The 18,981-nt window shown below is 31.9% G+C and overlaps 1 protein-coding gene across 1 annotated transcript in view; it reads left to right on the top strand.

Moving 5' to 3' along the window:
• The window catches only part of LOC145246123 (nucleolar complex protein 3 homolog), an 88,053-nt gene that overhangs the window by 16,974 nt on the left and 52,098 nt on the right, over nucleotides 1-18,981 (top strand). The window contains exons 5-8 of the mRNA XM_080107971.1: nucleotides 840-1,004; nucleotides 1,726-1,819; nucleotides 11,848-11,894; nucleotides 14,079-14,198. Coding sequence (XP_079964097.1) covers nucleotides 840-1,004; nucleotides 1,726-1,819; nucleotides 11,848-11,894; nucleotides 14,079-14,198 — 426 coding nt within the window. The remainder of the gene's footprint in view (nucleotides 1-839; nucleotides 1,005-1,725; nucleotides 1,820-11,847; nucleotides 11,895-14,078; nucleotides 14,199-18,981) is intronic.

Raw genomic sequence — 18,981 nt, 5'->3', positions numbered from 1 at the left:
TTTGGTACTACTGCATTTTAAATCCTGTTTTTTGGTGAGTCTTACTTGGCAACACCCGGCGAATGACGCAAACCACTAGATTATACCAAGCGAACGGCAGTCAATACAGAAAAAAAATAAACAACCTACCGGAAGAATTTCATGAAATTTACTGTTTTATTTATTTTTTTGTATCGTCAACTGTTTTTTTGTATGAAAAGTTTTTTTTCTCTGAATTAATGAACAATTATTTTTGTTTTAGTTTAGAAAGAAAAACAAAGAATTTGGGGGAGGGGATTATACATTTTTCATATTTTTTTTATTTTATTTTTTATTTTTTTTTCATTTTATGAACCAGATTTTTTTTCGAAAGAAAAGTTTTGTTATTTTTGTAAGCAGCCGACAATGACAACAAATTTTTATTTAATGCATTTCATGCAAAACTTTCTTCAGAGCACAAGGGCCGTTTCACAATAGCTTCCAACCTAGAATTGTTCATTAATCTTGTCACAAGAATAAACACTTGTTATTGCAATGGAGCTTTTGAAGCACACTGAAACCCTTCTCTCTTTTTTTTCTTCCAATTTGGAGTCGTCTGCTCGCTTGCATCTCTTTTAACGACTCTGTTTCTGTTTTGGATAAGCTCACTCAGCATTTTCCAGAGCAATTTGCGTCATCTGCCAGGTGTTGCCGAGTGAGACTTCCGAAAAAACAGGATTTAAAATACAATAATATCCATTCTTTTACATTCCTCCCAAGCAACGCTGGGGCACGAGTCCTGCTAGGCTGTAATATTTTTGTTTTTTTATTTGTACGTTTGCAAATTTTAATCATCATATTTTTTGTTTTAATTTTTTCAGTATGCTGGATTGCGGCAACTAAGACTCTTGCTTGAAGAAGTGGATAACTCTGAGTTGAAAGTGATGGTGCGGAAATTAGGAATGATCACTTTGATGGAAGTTTTTAGAGATATTATTCCGAGTTACAAAATACGCAAATTGACGGACCAAGAATTGCAGCAAAAGGTTTTGTTAATAAATTGTTTTTTTAAATTGTATGTTTCTCTTGCTTTTCCGACATTATCCAAAAAAAAAAAAAAAAAAGAAAAATTTGAAAGGAAAGTCAGTTGTCTGTCCTTGCTTCCTTCATGGACGCTGGTTTTTCGTCCACATTGGGGTTTTCCATCTGTGCTGAGCGTCCATCCAATGGAAATATCTCCCAGACTCCTATAAGGATATCTCATGTGTCAGCTGACTACAACATGGTTGTCTTCAAGTTCAATGTAAACAAATTCTTGTTGAGCCGTCACCTTAAAGGAGGGATTGGACCTCTTGTTCATCCGTTCGTTTGTTTGTACTTAATAATCACACCTTGATTTTTTTTTTTTTAATTTTGCACAAACATTAGTCATGGTGACAGTAAATTTTTGTCAGAACGGATTTTAACTTTGGTTACCCTTCTAAGGGGCATTAGAGGTGAAATTACCCCTAAATCGTTCATCTGTTTATTTATTTGTACTTTTCTCAATAACCACACATTGGATTTTTTTAAAAAAATTTTCACAAACATTAGTCGTGGTGAAAGTAAATTTTTCACTTGTGGAGGAGGCCCTTACATGCTCGGCTTGTTTTCTCCAAATGGCCGGGTTTTTTTTTTTTTTAAATGTATTTTTAATCTTAATTAAATATAGATATGTTCTCTGTAATGGCTAAAAAAGCTTTCTTTTTTTTTTTTTTTTTTTTTAAGACTTCAAAAGAAACGAAATCTTTACAAAACTATGAAGAATCTTTGCTGGTATCCTATAAGCATTACTTGGAATATTTGTGGTCAGTTGTTTCAGGTAAGTTTTTTTTCTTCTGAAGTATATTGGTAATTAAAACGCCTGTGTGCATTACATAATAAAATACATTTTTCTATTTCAAGTTTATTAAAAAAATTTTACGATTAAATATAAGTCCTGTATTACAATTTAAATAAAAATATTTTAAGATTTTCTTCTTTTAAATATGGTAATCTTTTGTTTGTGTTATTTTTCATTAATATATATATATATATACAGGGTGGGCCAAAATAAGGGTCCTATTTTTAAAAATTCATAAATTCATGTAAGTTTTAAGAAGTGTTTTTCGGCCAAAATTTGTTTTGTTTATTTCAAAAACATCTCGGAAGAGTCAGTCTACACACACATAAAGTTTGGTGAGTTTAACTTTTATTTTGTGGAAGTTATTCAAATTTAAAGATAGGACCCTTATTTTGGCCCACCCTGTGTATATATATATATATATATATATATAATGAGAAAAAACACATTTGCATGTGTGTGTGTGTATATATGTGTGCATCTTTGTGTATGTATGTATATATATATATATATATATATATATATATATATATATATATATAGTAATTTATAAAATATATATGGCGATTAAGCTACACCGAATATTCTGCGTTTCATCCAACTATAGGGTTCGTCGGGCCCGACGAATCCTATAGTTGGATGAAACGCAGAATATTCGGTGTAGCTTAATCGCCATATATATTTTATAAATTACTAACTAGCTCTACCTACGTATTGAGCACTTTTGAAGTAAATACTTAAAGTTTGCGCATAAATCTATACTTTCGTATATTAAATTTATGTGAATAAATGAAGTAGTTATATATATATATATATATATATATATATATATATAGACACACACACATGGAAAGGAAAAGAAATCAATTAAAATTTACAAGGAACTTATTGTTTTACTCAAAAGAAAAAAAATTATTAAGAAATCCTTAATCCATGGAGTTTCAAAGAATGCTATTCCTCTCTTTAGAAGAAAAGAATAATATTAGCAAATTACTAGTATAACTGAGCTATGAATTTGCTGATTATGGCACTAGTCATAAAATGCAAGAAATTTGCTAGTTAATCTTTGTTTGTGTTATTTTTCATTATTATTATTATATATATATTTATAATAATTTTAATGAAAAAAAAACACACATTTGTATGTTATTTGTATATATATATATATATATATATATATATATATAATAAAAAAAAATCAAGACTATAAATTAAAATTTACAAGGAATTTATTGTTCAATAAAATACTCCAAAAAAATTTTTAGTAAGAAATCCCTTATCTGCGGAGTTTCAAAGAGTGCTATTCTTCTCTTCAGATAAGAGAAAAATCCAGGTAGTCCTCGACGGTCGCACATCTAAACAATATGATATAAATGCGGGAGTGCCCCAGGGTTCTATCCTTGGACCTCTATTGTTCCTGATATTCATAAATGACCTCCCCGACAACATTGCCTCTGAGATGGGTATATATGCTGATGACACTACACTCTATGGCAGACACGACAGGAAGACGAATGAACACATTTCTAAAGAAATGGCAGAAACACTAGAGGAAGACCTCCAATCTGTAGTGGAATGGGGACAAAAGTGGTTGGTCGCGTTCAATGCTGCCAAGACTAAACTAGTTTCATTCAATAATTACAAGAAACCCTCTCTACCACCAATAGCAATGGCCAACGACCCTTTATCTGAGAGTCCATCTTTCAAACTCCTTGGCCTAACGTTCACAGGAAACATGAGTTGGAACAATTACATTGAAGGCATTGCCAGGGCCGCTGCAAGAAAGGTAGGCTCTCTCTACCGTGCTAGAAAACTACTAACACCCGAAAGTATCCTGTACCTCTATAAGGCCACCATTCGCCCATGTATGGAGTATTGCTGCCACATCTGGGCTGGTGCATCTGCTACTAGTCTCTCGCTCCTTGACAAGGTTCAAAAGAGAGTCGCAAATCTGATAGGCCCTGAACTGGCATCTAAGCTTCAGCCTCTGTCCCATCGACGAAATGTTGCATCCCTCTGCCTGTTCTACAAGTATTTTAGTGGTGAATGCTCTGATGAACTGCAATCACTTGTGCCCCCACGACGCGAGCACCCTCGACAAACCCGACAGGCTACTAGATCCCACCCCCACACTGTAGAGGTCCCTAGATGTAAAAGATCTTTTTACTCCAATAGTTTCTTCCCCAGAACCGCAAGACTCTGGAATTCCATTCCAGGTCCCTGCTTCCCCAACAGTACTGACGTGCAGAAGTTCAAGTGTAACGTGAACCGACACCTTGCTGCCCAAATCCCTACATAGTACCCCAGTAGTTGTTGCCCCTGATAGTAGCCCCCTACACCAAAGTGGCAATTTGCCTTGTTTGGGGTGAAAATGTAATAAAAAAAAAAAAAAAAAAAAAAAGAAGAAATAGATATTAGCAAATTATTATTATAGCCACGCTAAGAATTTGCTGATTATGGCATTAGATGAAACAGCACTTTATGATACTTATAAAATGCAAGAAAGGTGGATCCAGAATGAAAACAATCCGATTTAGCTAAAGAAGAAATCCAGTGTAGCTTGAAGGAATATAGAAATCTTCTTGCAGTTGCTGAGAATGTCCAAAAAAAGTGCGAGGTTAGGTCTTAAATTTCAGTCAATGAAAGGTATCCAACCCATACGCTCTCGTCACTGGTCAGGCTTCTAATCTCTAATCGTGGTTGTATTGAACTTTTTTATTTCGTTGGGATGACTATATTAATATTTAATTTTGGGATGACTATATAAATATTAATATTTAATTTTGGGATGACTATATAAATATTAATATTTAATTTTGGGATGACTATATAAATATTAATATTTAATTTTGGGATGACTATATAAATATTAATATTTAATTTTTAAGTTTACTGAAGCTTGATTATATATCTATATATTAGTGTTGGGACGATTAATCGGAATTGGAATATGTTTTTACGTTTGAGAAAATATAAGGACATTTAAGATGTGTTTTTACGGTAATCGGGACAAAATAACAATTTTATAGTTAAATATTTAGAGACTTATAAAGAATCAGAATCAGAAATAATATTGGAATCGGGGAAAAATATTGAAATTGTCCCATCACTAATATATATATATATGTGTGTGTGTGTGTAGGGTGTTCTATAAGTAATGCCTCATATTTTTAATTCGTCTCAGATGGATCAAAGGGGATTAAAAATTGCATTGTTTTGATGACTCATGCATTCAGCTTTCTGTTGCAGATATTGCTGATGTGAGATTCTAAAAACCTTCAGTCATAGATATGCATCAGGAGCAGAAATACATGATTGAATTCCTGGCAAAAGTACATTAAGAATGGTGGTGACCATGTAGAAAAAATAGGAGGCCTTACTTTTGGAATGATCCTCATACATATATATATATATATATATATACTAGCATTTCAGCCTGGCGTTGCCCGGGTGTTTGGCTGTGTGCGTTGAGCAAAAAAAAAAAAAAAGTGGTAGTAGGAAGGCAGGCTTGAACCCGTACCGCGAAGGAGGAAAAGAACGGAGGGAAAAACATGACGTCTTTGCTGTTACGACCACCACCAAACTGAAAGCGATGTAGGTTTTAATTAAGGCTATACAGTTGAAGGTGAAGATATTAATTTTTTTAGCAAATATTTTGATATTTGTCGTCTGAAAGGTCGAACTTTAAAACAATACTGATCTTGGTAAAATCCGTCGCCTCTGGTGAAAGTTTTAGGCAGACATGCAAACAGACATACATACATACATTTATATATTGGTAACTAAAAATTTTCGACCCAAACTAATTAAAAAGCTTTCCCTATCTCTGAATACCCTTTATGTAAAATTTCAAATGTTTAGAACAGAAATTGTCTGAGTAATTTGGTAGAGACCGCAGAGGTAAATTTTTTAAAACTTTGACCCCTATTATGACCCTTAACATTTATTGTTTTGGGCTTAAATCAAGTTATTAAGTTAGATCCATGTCCAAGGAACCTATATCTAAAATTTCAAGTGTTTAGACCCAAAATTGTCGGAGGAGTTTGGTAGAGTTCTCAAAGGTCAAATCGTTGCACTCTGACCCCTTAACAGCCAAATTTCTGGCCGAAAACCGATCAAAGATTTTCCCAAAATTCAGTACGCTGTATATCAAATTTCGAGTCTGTAGACTTAAATTGACAGAGTTATTGCGTAGGGAAATGTACACACACACACACACAGACATGTTCACTTTTATAGATATAATAGATAAACAAAAATATATACGTATACATAAATACATATGGAAACAATTTTGTGTTTACTGTAAACTTTTTAAGCAAATATCATGCAAGGATAAATCATGTAGAATATCTGCATGAATATAATTACACGTAATAGTTAACGAAAGATGATCATCTCATCAGAAAACCGAAAAAAACTAATAGGGAATTAATTAAAATGGATGTTTAAAAGAATATTCTAAATTAGCTAGATATTTTGCTAGTGAATGCATTTCCATAACCCATATATAAGAAAATTGTATTTTCTTTTTAAATAAATAGAAAAGAGTTTTTAATATGAATATCGATACACACAAAAGAAAAACGAATTTAAAGGAGTACAAGCAGTTCTGCTTTGCTCGGGCCCTATGTACTGTTCATAAGGTTATGTGCATATGAATATATTAAAAAGTGTGAATATGTAAAGTAATGCCTTTCTCTATAATAGTCTTCCTTAACTACCATAGAGAAAAGACAGACAGACATTTTCACTTTTATAGATAGATAGATTGGATGCAATATATAGTAATGATTTAAAAAGACTCATGCGCCACCACCGAGATTCGAAACCAAAATGTTCAGCTCACATTTAAAAAAGAAAAACAAATTTATAGGAGTATAGATATCTCTCTCTCATTCTCTCTGTTTCCTTCGATCTTAATCTCTGTCTCTCTTTCTTGTTCACTCTCTCTAACAATCAGTTTATCTCTCGATCTCTAACTCAGTCACTTGTTGTCTCTCTCTCTCTCTCCCAACCATTGTCTCTTTCTTACACTTTACATGAAATCTCATATAATGTTTTGTGTAAAATATTTATAATACGTGATATGTATGAACAATTATTTGACATTTCTGAGTTTTTGAGATGAGGATTGGTTATTCATATTATTTGGATTCATCGGACTACTGTTCTCATCTTGAGTGTGATTTTTTATAACGTTTCAGTCAATGTAAACCCTCAACCTTCTTCAGGTGTATCGTGTTGAACTCAGGAATTTGGATGGAAGGTTGAAAGTTCAATTCCCAATGTGGGCAACTGAAAAATACAATTGCGACTTACTTTGGATCTCTATCCAGTCGGTCCTGGATATGACCTTAAACTATATCCGATGGTGAGGGCCCCAGCTTGCAGGCCTTAGGGAGTGTGGAGCCACCCTTTAATTGCCATTGCTCCCAGGTCCACTCTGACCCGGAGTGGTAGCACCTGTTAGGGTCCCAACTATGGGTTAAATAGAATACGACTTAAAAAACAAATATACTATATTAAAAAATCGTTCTTCAAAATCACCAGATTCGGCATTAAATAACCTGAAAAGGGTTGATATGCCGTAAAACAAAACAACCAAACAACCAATCTATCCAGTCATGGCTGACGGAACAACAGCATACTACCTCCGTGAAGTAAATAAGGGTTCCATTCAAAATTGCGTCCAAATTTCTGAGTTCGACAAGATATACCTGAAGAAGGTCTAAGGTTACATCGACTGAAACATGAAAATAACACTCAAGATTAGAATAGTAGTCCGAAGGAACCTAATCATGCAAATTATTTAAAATATGAATAAAATATTACAGTTTTTTATGTAATCATTATTTTAGGATTTACAATAAATAATGATTTAAGAATTTGCCACTTGTACAGTTTAACCATTAAAAAATGAAAATATTAAAAAAGAGGCTATATTGTACCTATCCGTTTTGGATCTTCGGAAAGAAATTTCACTTAATTTGCTTGAATAGTTTTTTTTCTTTTACAGCGGAAAAACATGTTTTTATGACAGCGTGTTGAAGGTAGATATCTTTGAATGTTTTGAACACGCCAGGGGGAGATAACTCAGTTTAAAGCGACGACACTCCCCCCCCCCCTCATCTTTAATACTAGGTTTTCTTCCTAAAAATCAGGCCCTGTCAGTGGGGCATTAGAATATGCCAACTGCCCCCCCTGCAGAGGGTAAAAGTCCCTCAATGGGGGTCCTGGATATGACCTTAAACTATATCCAGTGGTGAGACCCCAGCTTGTGGGCTTTTGGGAGTGTGGAGCCACCCTTTAATTACCATTGCTCCCAGGTCCACTCTGACCCGGAGTGGTAGTACCTGTTAAGGTCCCAACTATGGGTTAAATAGAAACCGACGTGAAAACAACAAATATATTCTATTAAAAAAAATTTTTCTTCAAAATTTTTGGATTCGGCATTAAATAACCCGAAAAGGGTTGATATGCCGTAAATCAACCAACCAAAATCCTAAAAATTGAACTTTTTGCTTGGTATCATGACAAATTGTTTCTCGCTGTAAAAAAAAAAAACTACTCAATCAAATTAAGTGAATTTTTTTTTCGGAGATCTTCAATCCAAAACGGATACGTACAATATAACTTTTTTTTTTATTAAACTGTACCAGTACCAAAAATTCTTTTAAATATAATTTTTAAACTTCTTAAAGTGTCGGTATTTATCTATTTATTTATTTTTTTTTTTCATATTATGCTAGTTTTAAAAATCTTTTTTCATATTATGCTAGTTTTAAAAATTATCTTAAATTCATAGCATAATATGCAAAAAAAAATAAATAAATAAATACCGACACTTTAAGAAGTTTTAAAATTATCTTAATGAATTTAAGATATTTTTTAAAACTTCTTAAAGTGTCGGTATTTATTTATTTATTTTTTTTTTGCATATTATGCGATGAATTTAAGATAATTTTTAAAACTTCTTAAAGTGTCTGTATTTATTTATTTATTTTTTTTTTGCATATTATTCTACGAATTTAAGATAATTTTTAAAACTTCTTAAAGTGTCGGTATTTATTTATTTATTTTTTTTTTTTCATATTATGCTACGAATTTAAGATAATTTTTAAAACTTCTTAAAGTGTCGGTATTTATTTATTTATTTTTTTTTTTCATATTATGCGATGAATTTAAGATAATTTTTAAAACTTCTTAAAGTGTCGGTATTTATTTATTTTTTTTTTTTGCATATTATTCTACGAATTTAAGATAATTTTTAAAACTTCTTAAAATGTCGGTATTTATTTATTTATTTTGTTTTTGCATATTATGCGATGAATTTAAGATAATTTTTAAAACTTCTTAAAGTGTCGGTATTTATTTATTTTTTTTTTTTTTTCATATTATGCTATGAATTTAAGATAATTTTTAAAACTTCTTAAAGTGTCGGTATTTATTTATTTATTTTTTTTTTTTTTGCATATTATGCGATGAATTTAAGATAACTTTTAAAACTTCTTAAAGTGTCGGTATTTATTTATTTATTTATTTTTTTCATATTATGCTATGAATTTAAGATAATTTTTAAAACTTCTTAAAGTGTCGGTATTTATTTATTTATTTTGTTTTTGCATATTATGCGATGAATTTAAGATAATTTTTAAAACTTCTTAAAGTGTCGGTATTTATTTATTTTTATTTTTTTTGCATATTATGCTATGAATTTAAGATAATTTTTAAAACTTCTTAAAGTGTTGGTATTTATCTATTTATTTATTTTTTTTTCATATTATGCTACGAATTAAAGATAATTTTTAAAACTTCTTAAAGTGTCGGTATTTATTTATTTTGTTTTTTTTTTGCATATTATTCTACGAATTTAAGATAATTTTTAAAACTTCTTAAAGTGTCGGTATTTATTTATTTATTTTTTTTTTTCATATTATGCTATGAATTTAAGATAATTTTTAAAACTTCTTAAAGTGTCGGTATTTATTTATTATTTTTTTTTTGCATATTATGCTACGAATTTAAGATAATTTTTAAAACTTCTTAAAGTGTCGGTATTTATTTATTTATTTATTTTTTTTTCATATTATACTATGAATTTAAGATAATTTTTAAAACTTCTTAAAGTGTCGGTATTTATTTATTTATTTATTTATTTATTTATTTCATATTATGCTATGAATTTAAGATAATTTTTAAAACTTTTTAAAGTGTCTGTATTTATTTATTTTTTTTTTGCATATTATGCTATGAATTTAAGATAATTTTTAAAACTTCTTAAAGTGTCGGTATTTATTTATTTATTTTTTTTTCATATTATGCTATGAATTTAAGATAATTTTTAAAACTTCTTAAAGTGTCGGTATTTATTTATTTATTTTTTTTTTGCATATTATGCTACGAATTTAAAATAATTTTTAAAACTTCTTAAAGTGTCGGTATTTATTTATTTATTTTTTTTTTTTTCATATTATGCTATGAATTTAAGATAATTTTTAAAACTTCTTAAAGTGTCGGTATTTATTTATTTTTTTTTTTCATATTATGCGATGAATTTAAGATAATTTTTAAAACTTCTTAAAGTGTCGGTATTTATTTATTTTTTTTTTTTGCATATTATTCTACGAATTTAAGATAATTTTTAAAACTTCTTAAAATGTCGGTATTTATTTATTTATTTTGTTTTTGCATATTATGCGATGAATTTAAGATAATTTTTAAAACTTCTTAAAGTGTCGGTATTTATTTATTTTTTTTTTTTTTTCATATTATGCTATGAATTTAAGATAATTTTTAAAACTTCTTAAAGTGTCGGTATTTATTTATTTATTTTTTTTTTTTTTGCATATTATGCGATGAATTTAAGATAACTTTTAAAACTTCTTAAAGTGTCGGTATTTATTTATTTATTTATTTTTTTCATATTATGCTATGAATTTAAGATAATTTTTAAAACTTCTTAAAGTGTCGGTATTTATTTATTTATTTTGTTTTTGCATATTATGCGATGAATTTAAGATAATTTTTAAAACTTCTTAAAGTGTCGGTATTTATTTATTTTTATTTTTTTTGCATATTATGCTATGAATTTAAGATAATTTTTAAAACTTCTTAAAGTGTTGGTATTTATCTATTTATTTATTTTTTTTTCATATTATGCTACGAATTAAAGATAATTTTTAAAACTTCTTAAAGTGTCGGTATTTATTTATTTTGTTTTTTTTTTGCATATTATTCTACGAATTTAAGATAATTTTTAAAACTTCTTAAAGTGTCGGTATTTATTTATTTATTTTTTTTTTTCATATTATGCTATGAATTTAAGATAATTTTTAAAACTTCTTAAAGTGTCGGTATTTATTTATTATTTTTTTTTTGCATATTATGCTACGAATTTAAGATAATTTTTAAAACTTCTTAAAGTGTCGGTATTTATTTATTTATTTATTTTTTTTTCATATTATACTATGAATTTAAGATAATTTTTAAAACTTCTTAAAGTGTCGGTATTTATTTATTTATTTATTTATTTATTTATTTCATATTATGCTATGAATTTAAGATAATTTTTAAAACTTTTTAAAGTGTCTGTATTTATTTATTTTTTTTTTGCATATTATGCTATGAATTTAAGATAATTTTTAAAACTTCTTAAAGTGTCGGTATTTATTTATTTATTTTTTTTTCATATTATGCTATGAATTTAAGATAATTTTTAAAACTTCTTAAAGTGTCGGTATTTATTTATTTATTTTTTTTTTGCATATTATGCTACGAATTTAAAATAATTTTTAAAACTTCTTAAAGTGTCGGTATTTATTTATTTATTTTTTTTTTTTTCATATTATGCTATGAATTTAAGATAATTTTTAAAACTTCTTAAAGTGTCGGTATTTATTTATTTTTTTTTTTGCATATTATGCTACGAATTTAAGATAATTTTTTGGAATTGCAAAAGAAAAAGAATGAAAATTTGTTTCAATAATGTGTCTTGTGTTTTTCAGGGGAGCAAAAGAAAAAAGAGCCTGATATAAATCAACAGGATCATCAGGTAAAAATAATGAATTAGTTTTATGAAACTTTGGTACTTTATGGGGAACGTGGACCCTGGATAAACGGTTATTTTTTATTTATTTTTTTTTTTAATGGCTGCTCCCTGAAATGCACAAAAGGTTTTATTTCACTTTCTTCATATATATCTCATAGACTTTTTTTTTTTATTATATTTTTCTCACTAAATATTTTTTTTGTTACATTTATCTTTTTCAGACATGTTAAAATAATGCTTTTGGCCTTCATTTATTTGGTTAAATAAACTAATGAAAACCTTTTGTCTATGCATTTTTAGGGAGTGACCATTAAAAAAACCTGTTTATATAGGGTCCACAATTCCTGTGAAGTTTGTTTTTTTTTTTTTTTTTTTCAAAATTAATGACAGTCATGACAATCAATAAAAAAAAATAATGAAATTTTAGCTCAAATGAATTGCATTGAATTTTATTCCCTGTGTGAAACAACGTCATGCACTCCTAGTTGCCTATACATTGCAACCCCATCGTTGTGGATTTTATGTTCTATTTCAATTCTCTTCTCTTGGCTGTGATCACCGTGGTTTTCACATTGGCAAGTGTTAGGGGAGGCACATGCAGGTTCACAAGTGTAAAACAAAATATATCAAAATGAGACGAAGAAATAACGCAACTCCATCGTTTAACATGGATTAAAGTCGGCTGTGTGTGACACAATCTACTCTATCTGTCGAGGCTTTCTGTTTGTGTCAATTCATCTCAGCCAGTTCAGAGCATACGATCTGCTTCCTTGGGCGTCTAACGTTGACTCTGATTGTCCTAAAGACTGTCTCCTCATTAACGACTCAGTGGACGTTTATCTTGCCAAATTTTCTAGACTCGAGTATCAAAGTGTTATTTATGCGATATGGCTGTGATCTTTGAATTGCATAAAAAAGTCTGACATACAACTCGCATAAATTGACGTTTGATTTTCTCTGTGTAAACATTTTCATTGTGTGAAAAGAATCTATTTTTAGAACTGACGTTAAATTTTAAACTTCCTGTATTTTGTTGTTTGAAAAACATCAACTCTGTGACCTATTTATAGTATCATAAATATTTAAAAATATTTTTTAAATATAATTTTTATTTAGTGTGGGGAGGGGCAGAGCTATATCCTTTTCAAGAATGGTCCTAAAATATATTTTCAATCAATTCAATAATTGCCTAACTCTCCTACCTTTCCAAAATTTCATAAATTCACATAAGCAGGCATCAAAAAAGAATACGCTTCTGATGAAATTTAAACTTTGAATAGTATTAAAGAGACTAATGTTTAGTGGTGGAATAAACTTTAAACTTCAGACTTTAATAATAATCATAGTGGAATAATAAGCTATGCAGATTACTATTTAATTTTAGTTTTATAGTATTTCAAAAGAAATCAAGGTACTTGTACAGTTTAGTCAAGACATTAAAGAATGAAAATATCAAAAAAAAGTTTAAATTGTATGTATCCGTTATGGAACGAAGTTCTCTGAAAAAAAATTTCACTTAATTTCATCAAGTAGTTTTTTTTTTTTTTTTTTTTTTTTTTTTTTTTTACAGCGAAAAAACAATTTGTTATGATACCGATGGGAAGGGGTGTCAGCGCTTTAACTGGAGTTATCTCCCTTTGTTATTTCTAAAATTAAAACAATTTTTTTTTTTTAATCTAAGATGGCAGCCTTCAACGCGCTCTCATAAAAACATGTTTTTCCGCTGTAAAAAAAAAACTACTTGATGAAATTAATTGAAATTTTTTTTCCGGAGAACTTTGTTCTATAACGGATACATACAATTTAAACTTTTTTTTTGATATTTTCATTTTTTTAATGTCTTGACTAAACTGTACAAGTGCCGAAAGCAAATTTAAAAAATTTAATTGTAGTTCTAATTGATGAGTTAAATTGCAAAATGCAATAAACAAATTTTTTCAGTTAACAGTACCATGCTATTAACATTTCAACACACGCCATAATTGTTTTTTTTTTTTTTTTTTTTTTTTTTAAGAGACTTTAATATTTTTCCTGTTTATTTAGCTTTCGAAAATCGCTTTTATTACAAAACACAATAAGTGACCTACCGGATCTTTTGCAAAACTTGATAAAATCAATGAAGTTGTAATGCGATTGAAAATATCATGATTCAGTAGTTGTAAATAATTATTTAAACTTTCTTTTCAGGTCCTGAAGGAAATTGCCATTAAGTGTCTGTGTGAGTTGTTGATTAACTGCCATCATTTCAACTTCAGCAATGAGTTGGTTTCTTTTGTCGTGGCGTGTATGAATCTCTTCAACAAAAAAGTGAGTTTCAATTTCCCATTTGTAAAAAAAAAACAAAAAAACTCTATGGCTATCTTCTCTTGTAAAAATTCTCTTGTGTACAATTTTAAGATCATGTCACCTTCACTATTCCACTAACGATCACGGGGTTACAAATACTGGTTTGAACAACGCAAACAGGGAGTACACAAACGCAGATACATTGTGTACGTACAAATCAGTTGTGCTCTGTAGAGTGTGTGTGTTTGCATGTGTGTGATGTTGTGTGCGTATCGGTGATGTGCATGTGTATGATATTGTGTGTGTGTGTGTGTGTGTGTAGCATTGTACGTGTGCGTGTACTATTGTGTGCATGCATGTAATATTGTGTGCGTATCAGTGCATGTGTATGATATTATGTGTGTGCGTGCGTGTAATATTGTGTGTGTGCTGGTGCTACTGAATCAGGCCGTCTGAAGATATTGGCTTCCTAAGAAAAAATGCACCTAACATTGATGTTCCTTTTTGTTTTTCTATTCCCTTTTGCAAAACTTAATTATGTTCTGCAAAACCCCCAAAAAAAAAAAAAAAAAAAAAACAACAGCCACCTTTCCTCCTCCTCCCCCTTTTTCTTATTCCCCTCTCTTCCTCCCCCACTTCCCTACTGGTTGCCTAACTTAAAATCTACCAAACATTAATACTGTAACCCTTTTCCTTCTTCCATTGCAAAACTCATTCATGTTCTGCAGGACAGAGAACAAAAATAACAAAGTCCACTACAAGACGATGAAACGAAACGCTACAAACTAGCGATTGAAGATACAAAAAGTTCAAAGAATAAAAACTTTCAACAAAATAACCCATACTTGATTCTGCATTAAATAACCCGATCTCGTCCCCCCTCGCCAATCTTTCACAAGAAACACCTGTCTGGCTGAAACTACTGTCAATAATTTTCCCCACTCTCTGCCGCTTGCCTGTTTCCCACCTGACTACAACTTGGACGTCTTCAAGTCCAACATAAACAAACTCCTGCCAAACCGCCTTCTTAAGTAAGACACTCTATCAAAACCCCCAATACTAATGATTACTACAATACTATCTCATTGATTACTGTACGCGCAATAACCCTTATCCCTGAGTGGCCTTCGGGCCTTGATAAGTGGTGACCCCCATCCCCATGTAAAAAAAAAAAGGGGGGGGTTGATATGCCATGAAACAAAACAACCAAACCAAACTCTACAAATAAATATTTTAAGATATAAAGAGCTTGAAGCATAAAAATTGTCTGCAAAATAACTGGATTCGGCATTAAATAACCTGAAAAAGGTCGAAATGCTGTAAAACAACCAAACCTATTGTGTGTGCGTATGTGATATTGTCATGGAAAAGAACCCCACAATGTTAGCGTCTATACCTTTGTATCAGCTAGGACCTAATTGAGATTTGTCTGTCGAGGCATCATTGTCCTTTGGATGAAGTCAACTCGAGTCTGCGCAATCCTGCCTTGACAGAGTTCAAACGGTCTTTGAAACCTAATAGGTGATGCCCTTTTCTCTTCCCTGCAACCTCTTTCCCACAGAAGGGACGTTACAAGCCTCTGTCTCTGCTCTATCATTTTTTTTTTTCGTAGCAAGTGCTCAACTGAACTCCAATCTATTGTCCCCCTTACCAAACTATCACAAAAAAAAACACTCTACTAACTACAACCACTATCAACAATTTCCCCCACTCTCTATCTATGCCTAAATCTAAACGCAGATTCCATAAACAAAGCATCTCTCCCAGAACTGCCCGCTTGTGGTACTCTGTTCTGCTGTCCTGCTTCCCGGTTGAATACAACATGGTAGTCTTCAAATCCAATGTAAACAAGTTCTCGTTGAGCCGTCCCCATAAATAATCAAATTCTACCCAATTTACACCATTAACGATTACTACAATCATTAACCCTTATCCTCGAGTGGCCTTTGGGCCTTGATAAGTGGTGATCCCCAATTAAAAATATACATATGCTTCGCCTGCATATTCATATAAAATTAATGAATTTTGTCAGTAATTAAATTTTTTTTTTTAATTCATTCAAAACAAGTCATCGTGCCAACTCAAACGGACTACTATTATTAAGGACCAGATTTATAGAGCATATCTTGAGTGGGAAGTTGTGCAGCAAACGTTTGTTGGTCCCTTGACAAAGTAATTCACTTCCGTTCATCTATTCGCACTTTGGATTTTTAAAACATTTTGCACAAACATTAGTCATTATAAAAGTAAATTTTTTGCCAGAATGGATTTTTGGGGATAACTCTGATTGCCTTCCTCCCCCATCCCAAGCAGCGATTATAAAATTGCCCGTAAATCATTCATCCGTTTGTTTGTTCACACTTTTCTCAATAACCATGGCTTGAATTTTTTTCTTTTAATTTTGCACAAACATTAGTCATGGTGAAAGTAAATTTTTCACTCATGGAGGAAGACCCTGCATGCTTGGCTTGTTCACATTACATTTAAATTTCTGCATGTTTGTATAGGGAGAGAAAGAAAAGCTATTCGTGTAAAAAGTTTCTGGAATCTAGGGGCTTCTACTGTGAAAGAATGGAATGTTGCTAGTTGGGTTTATTAGAGTTATTTATGTTGAAGTTCAATTTGAGCCGGTGTGATTGGTCTTACTTGCCTTTTTTTTTTTTTTTTTTTCTTAGTTACCGCTTATCAAGGCCCAAAGGCTACTTGAGAATAAGGGTTAATGAGTGTACAGTAGTCAAGAGGAACACATGTTAAATGAAGGTTTTTGCATCCTTTAATTTATTTGATCGTTTACTTTTAACTCTTACTGTTTGGTTCTTTTTACTATTTTTTGTTATTTTTATCTGTCTGTGTGTTCTTATCGACGTTCTTATTTATATACGCGTGTGTGTGTATTTTCTTACGTATCTTACGTGCAGTTCACTGTTATATGTGTGTGGGTGGGGGTGTTCTTATCCTTACACCGTTTCTTGCCTTGAAAGTCTTCGAGACGTGTATGTGCCATGTATAATGCATACATACCTGGTTGCCTTGGCAAGCGGATGATATCTTCTTGGACATTGGTCGGTCATCTCATTGGGAAGTGGTCACTGCAGACAGATACATCAATAAACAACAAGATGGATTTGAAGCTTCAATCTTTTATTAAAGGCAAGCCTATCATCTCAAACCCTGGTTGTCGGAGAGCTGGATCTCCAATCTGCATTCCTCTGCTGCCTAAACCACTCTCTGCCCATGTGGTCGTCAACCGGAAGCCTACGACCACAATTCCCGTGTCACCCCTAATTTCCAGTGCATTCTCTCTAGGTTGATACCTGTCAAACCCAACCTTTTGTGACCCTGCCAAACTCGTTGATGGGAAATGAAGATATACTTACATAAGTTTCTATTTCTAAAACTACCTATATAGCAATTAAGCTGGGATTCCCAATAATACACATGTCATCGTTAGTAGTGGAAATTTGGTAAATTGAATTACTTAAGGAGAACGGCTCATCAAGAACTTATTCACGTTGGTCTTGAAGACAACCATATTGTAGTCAGTTGGAAAACAAAACAGAGTTCCACAGTTGTGCATTTCTAAGAAAGAAACTTTGTTCATGGAATCTACGTTTTGGTTTAAGCACAGATAAAGAGTGGGGGAAATTATTGATAGTAGTTTCAACTAGACGAGTGTTTTTCGTGAATCTCAGGACAGGGAAGGACCGTAGATTGGAGCTTAGACGAGCACTTGCCATGAAAATAACGATAAAGCAGAGACAAGCTCACACCGTCTTTTCTGTAGGAAAGAGGTTGCAGGGAAGAGAAAAGGGCATCCCCCACTAAATGTTTTCTCGATCATTAAGTCATTTCTCTCAGATAGGCTCATAAGAGTAGTGGTTGATGGGCAGAAATCAGAGGCCCACAGTATTAATGCTGGAGTCCCTCAGGGGTCCATACTGGGCCCAACTCTCTTCCTGATCTACATCAACAATCTCCCAAAATACATACTAAAATCATTCGTTGACATCTATGCTGATGACACGACCATCTATGGCAACACATCAAAGGCCGTAAATGATGATGTTCTCTCTGATTCTCTCTCCTCTGATCTTGAGCGCGTGGTACAGTGGGGAAAGAGGTGGCTGGTTACCTTTAATGCATCTAAGACCAAGCTCCTATCTCTACATCATAAACGCTCTGATCCCCATCTGGCATCAATTGAAATGGATGGCTCTCGTCTAAGGGAGGCCCCAGGTTTTGATAAGCTCCTGGGTTTGACCTTTACTCCTGATCTTAAATGGAACACGTACATCAAGTCTGTGGCCAAGGTCACTGGGAAAATGGTGGGATCCTTCTACCGCTCCAGAAGATATCTCACTAATAATGCAATTCTCTATCTATATAAGAGCCAAGTACGTCCAAAGATGGAGTACTGCTGCCACATCTGGGTTGGAGCTGCTAAAAACAGCCTATCCTGCCTTGACAGAGTGAAAAATAGACTTTGTGGCTTGGTGGGGGATGCCCTTTTCTCTACCCTGCAACCTCTTTCCCACAGAAGAGACGTGGCGAGCCTGTCATTGTTCTATCGTTATTTCCATGGCAGGTACTCATCTGAGCTCCATTCTCTGGTCCCCCCCCCCCCTCGCCAATCTTTTTCAAAAAACACCTGCTAGCTGAAACCATTGTCAATAATTTTCCCCACTCCCTATCTGTGCCTAAATCAAAACGTAGATATCATGAACAAAGCTTCTTTCTTAGAACTGCATGCCTGTGGAACTCTGTTCCGCTTGCCTGTTTCCCTCCCGACTTCAACCTGAATGTC

The sequence above is a fragment of the Euprymna scolopes genome, chromosome 23 (genome assembly GCF_053919585.1).
Source record: "Euprymna scolopes isolate OS-2025 chromosome 23, ASM5391958v1, whole genome shotgun sequence".
In the NCBI taxonomy this organism is placed as follows: Eukaryota; Metazoa; Mollusca; class Cephalopoda; order Sepiida; family Sepiolidae; genus Euprymna; species Euprymna scolopes.
The sequence above is the reverse complement of the archived record's forward strand: the minus strand, read 5'-3'. Positions and strand labels throughout refer to the sequence as shown.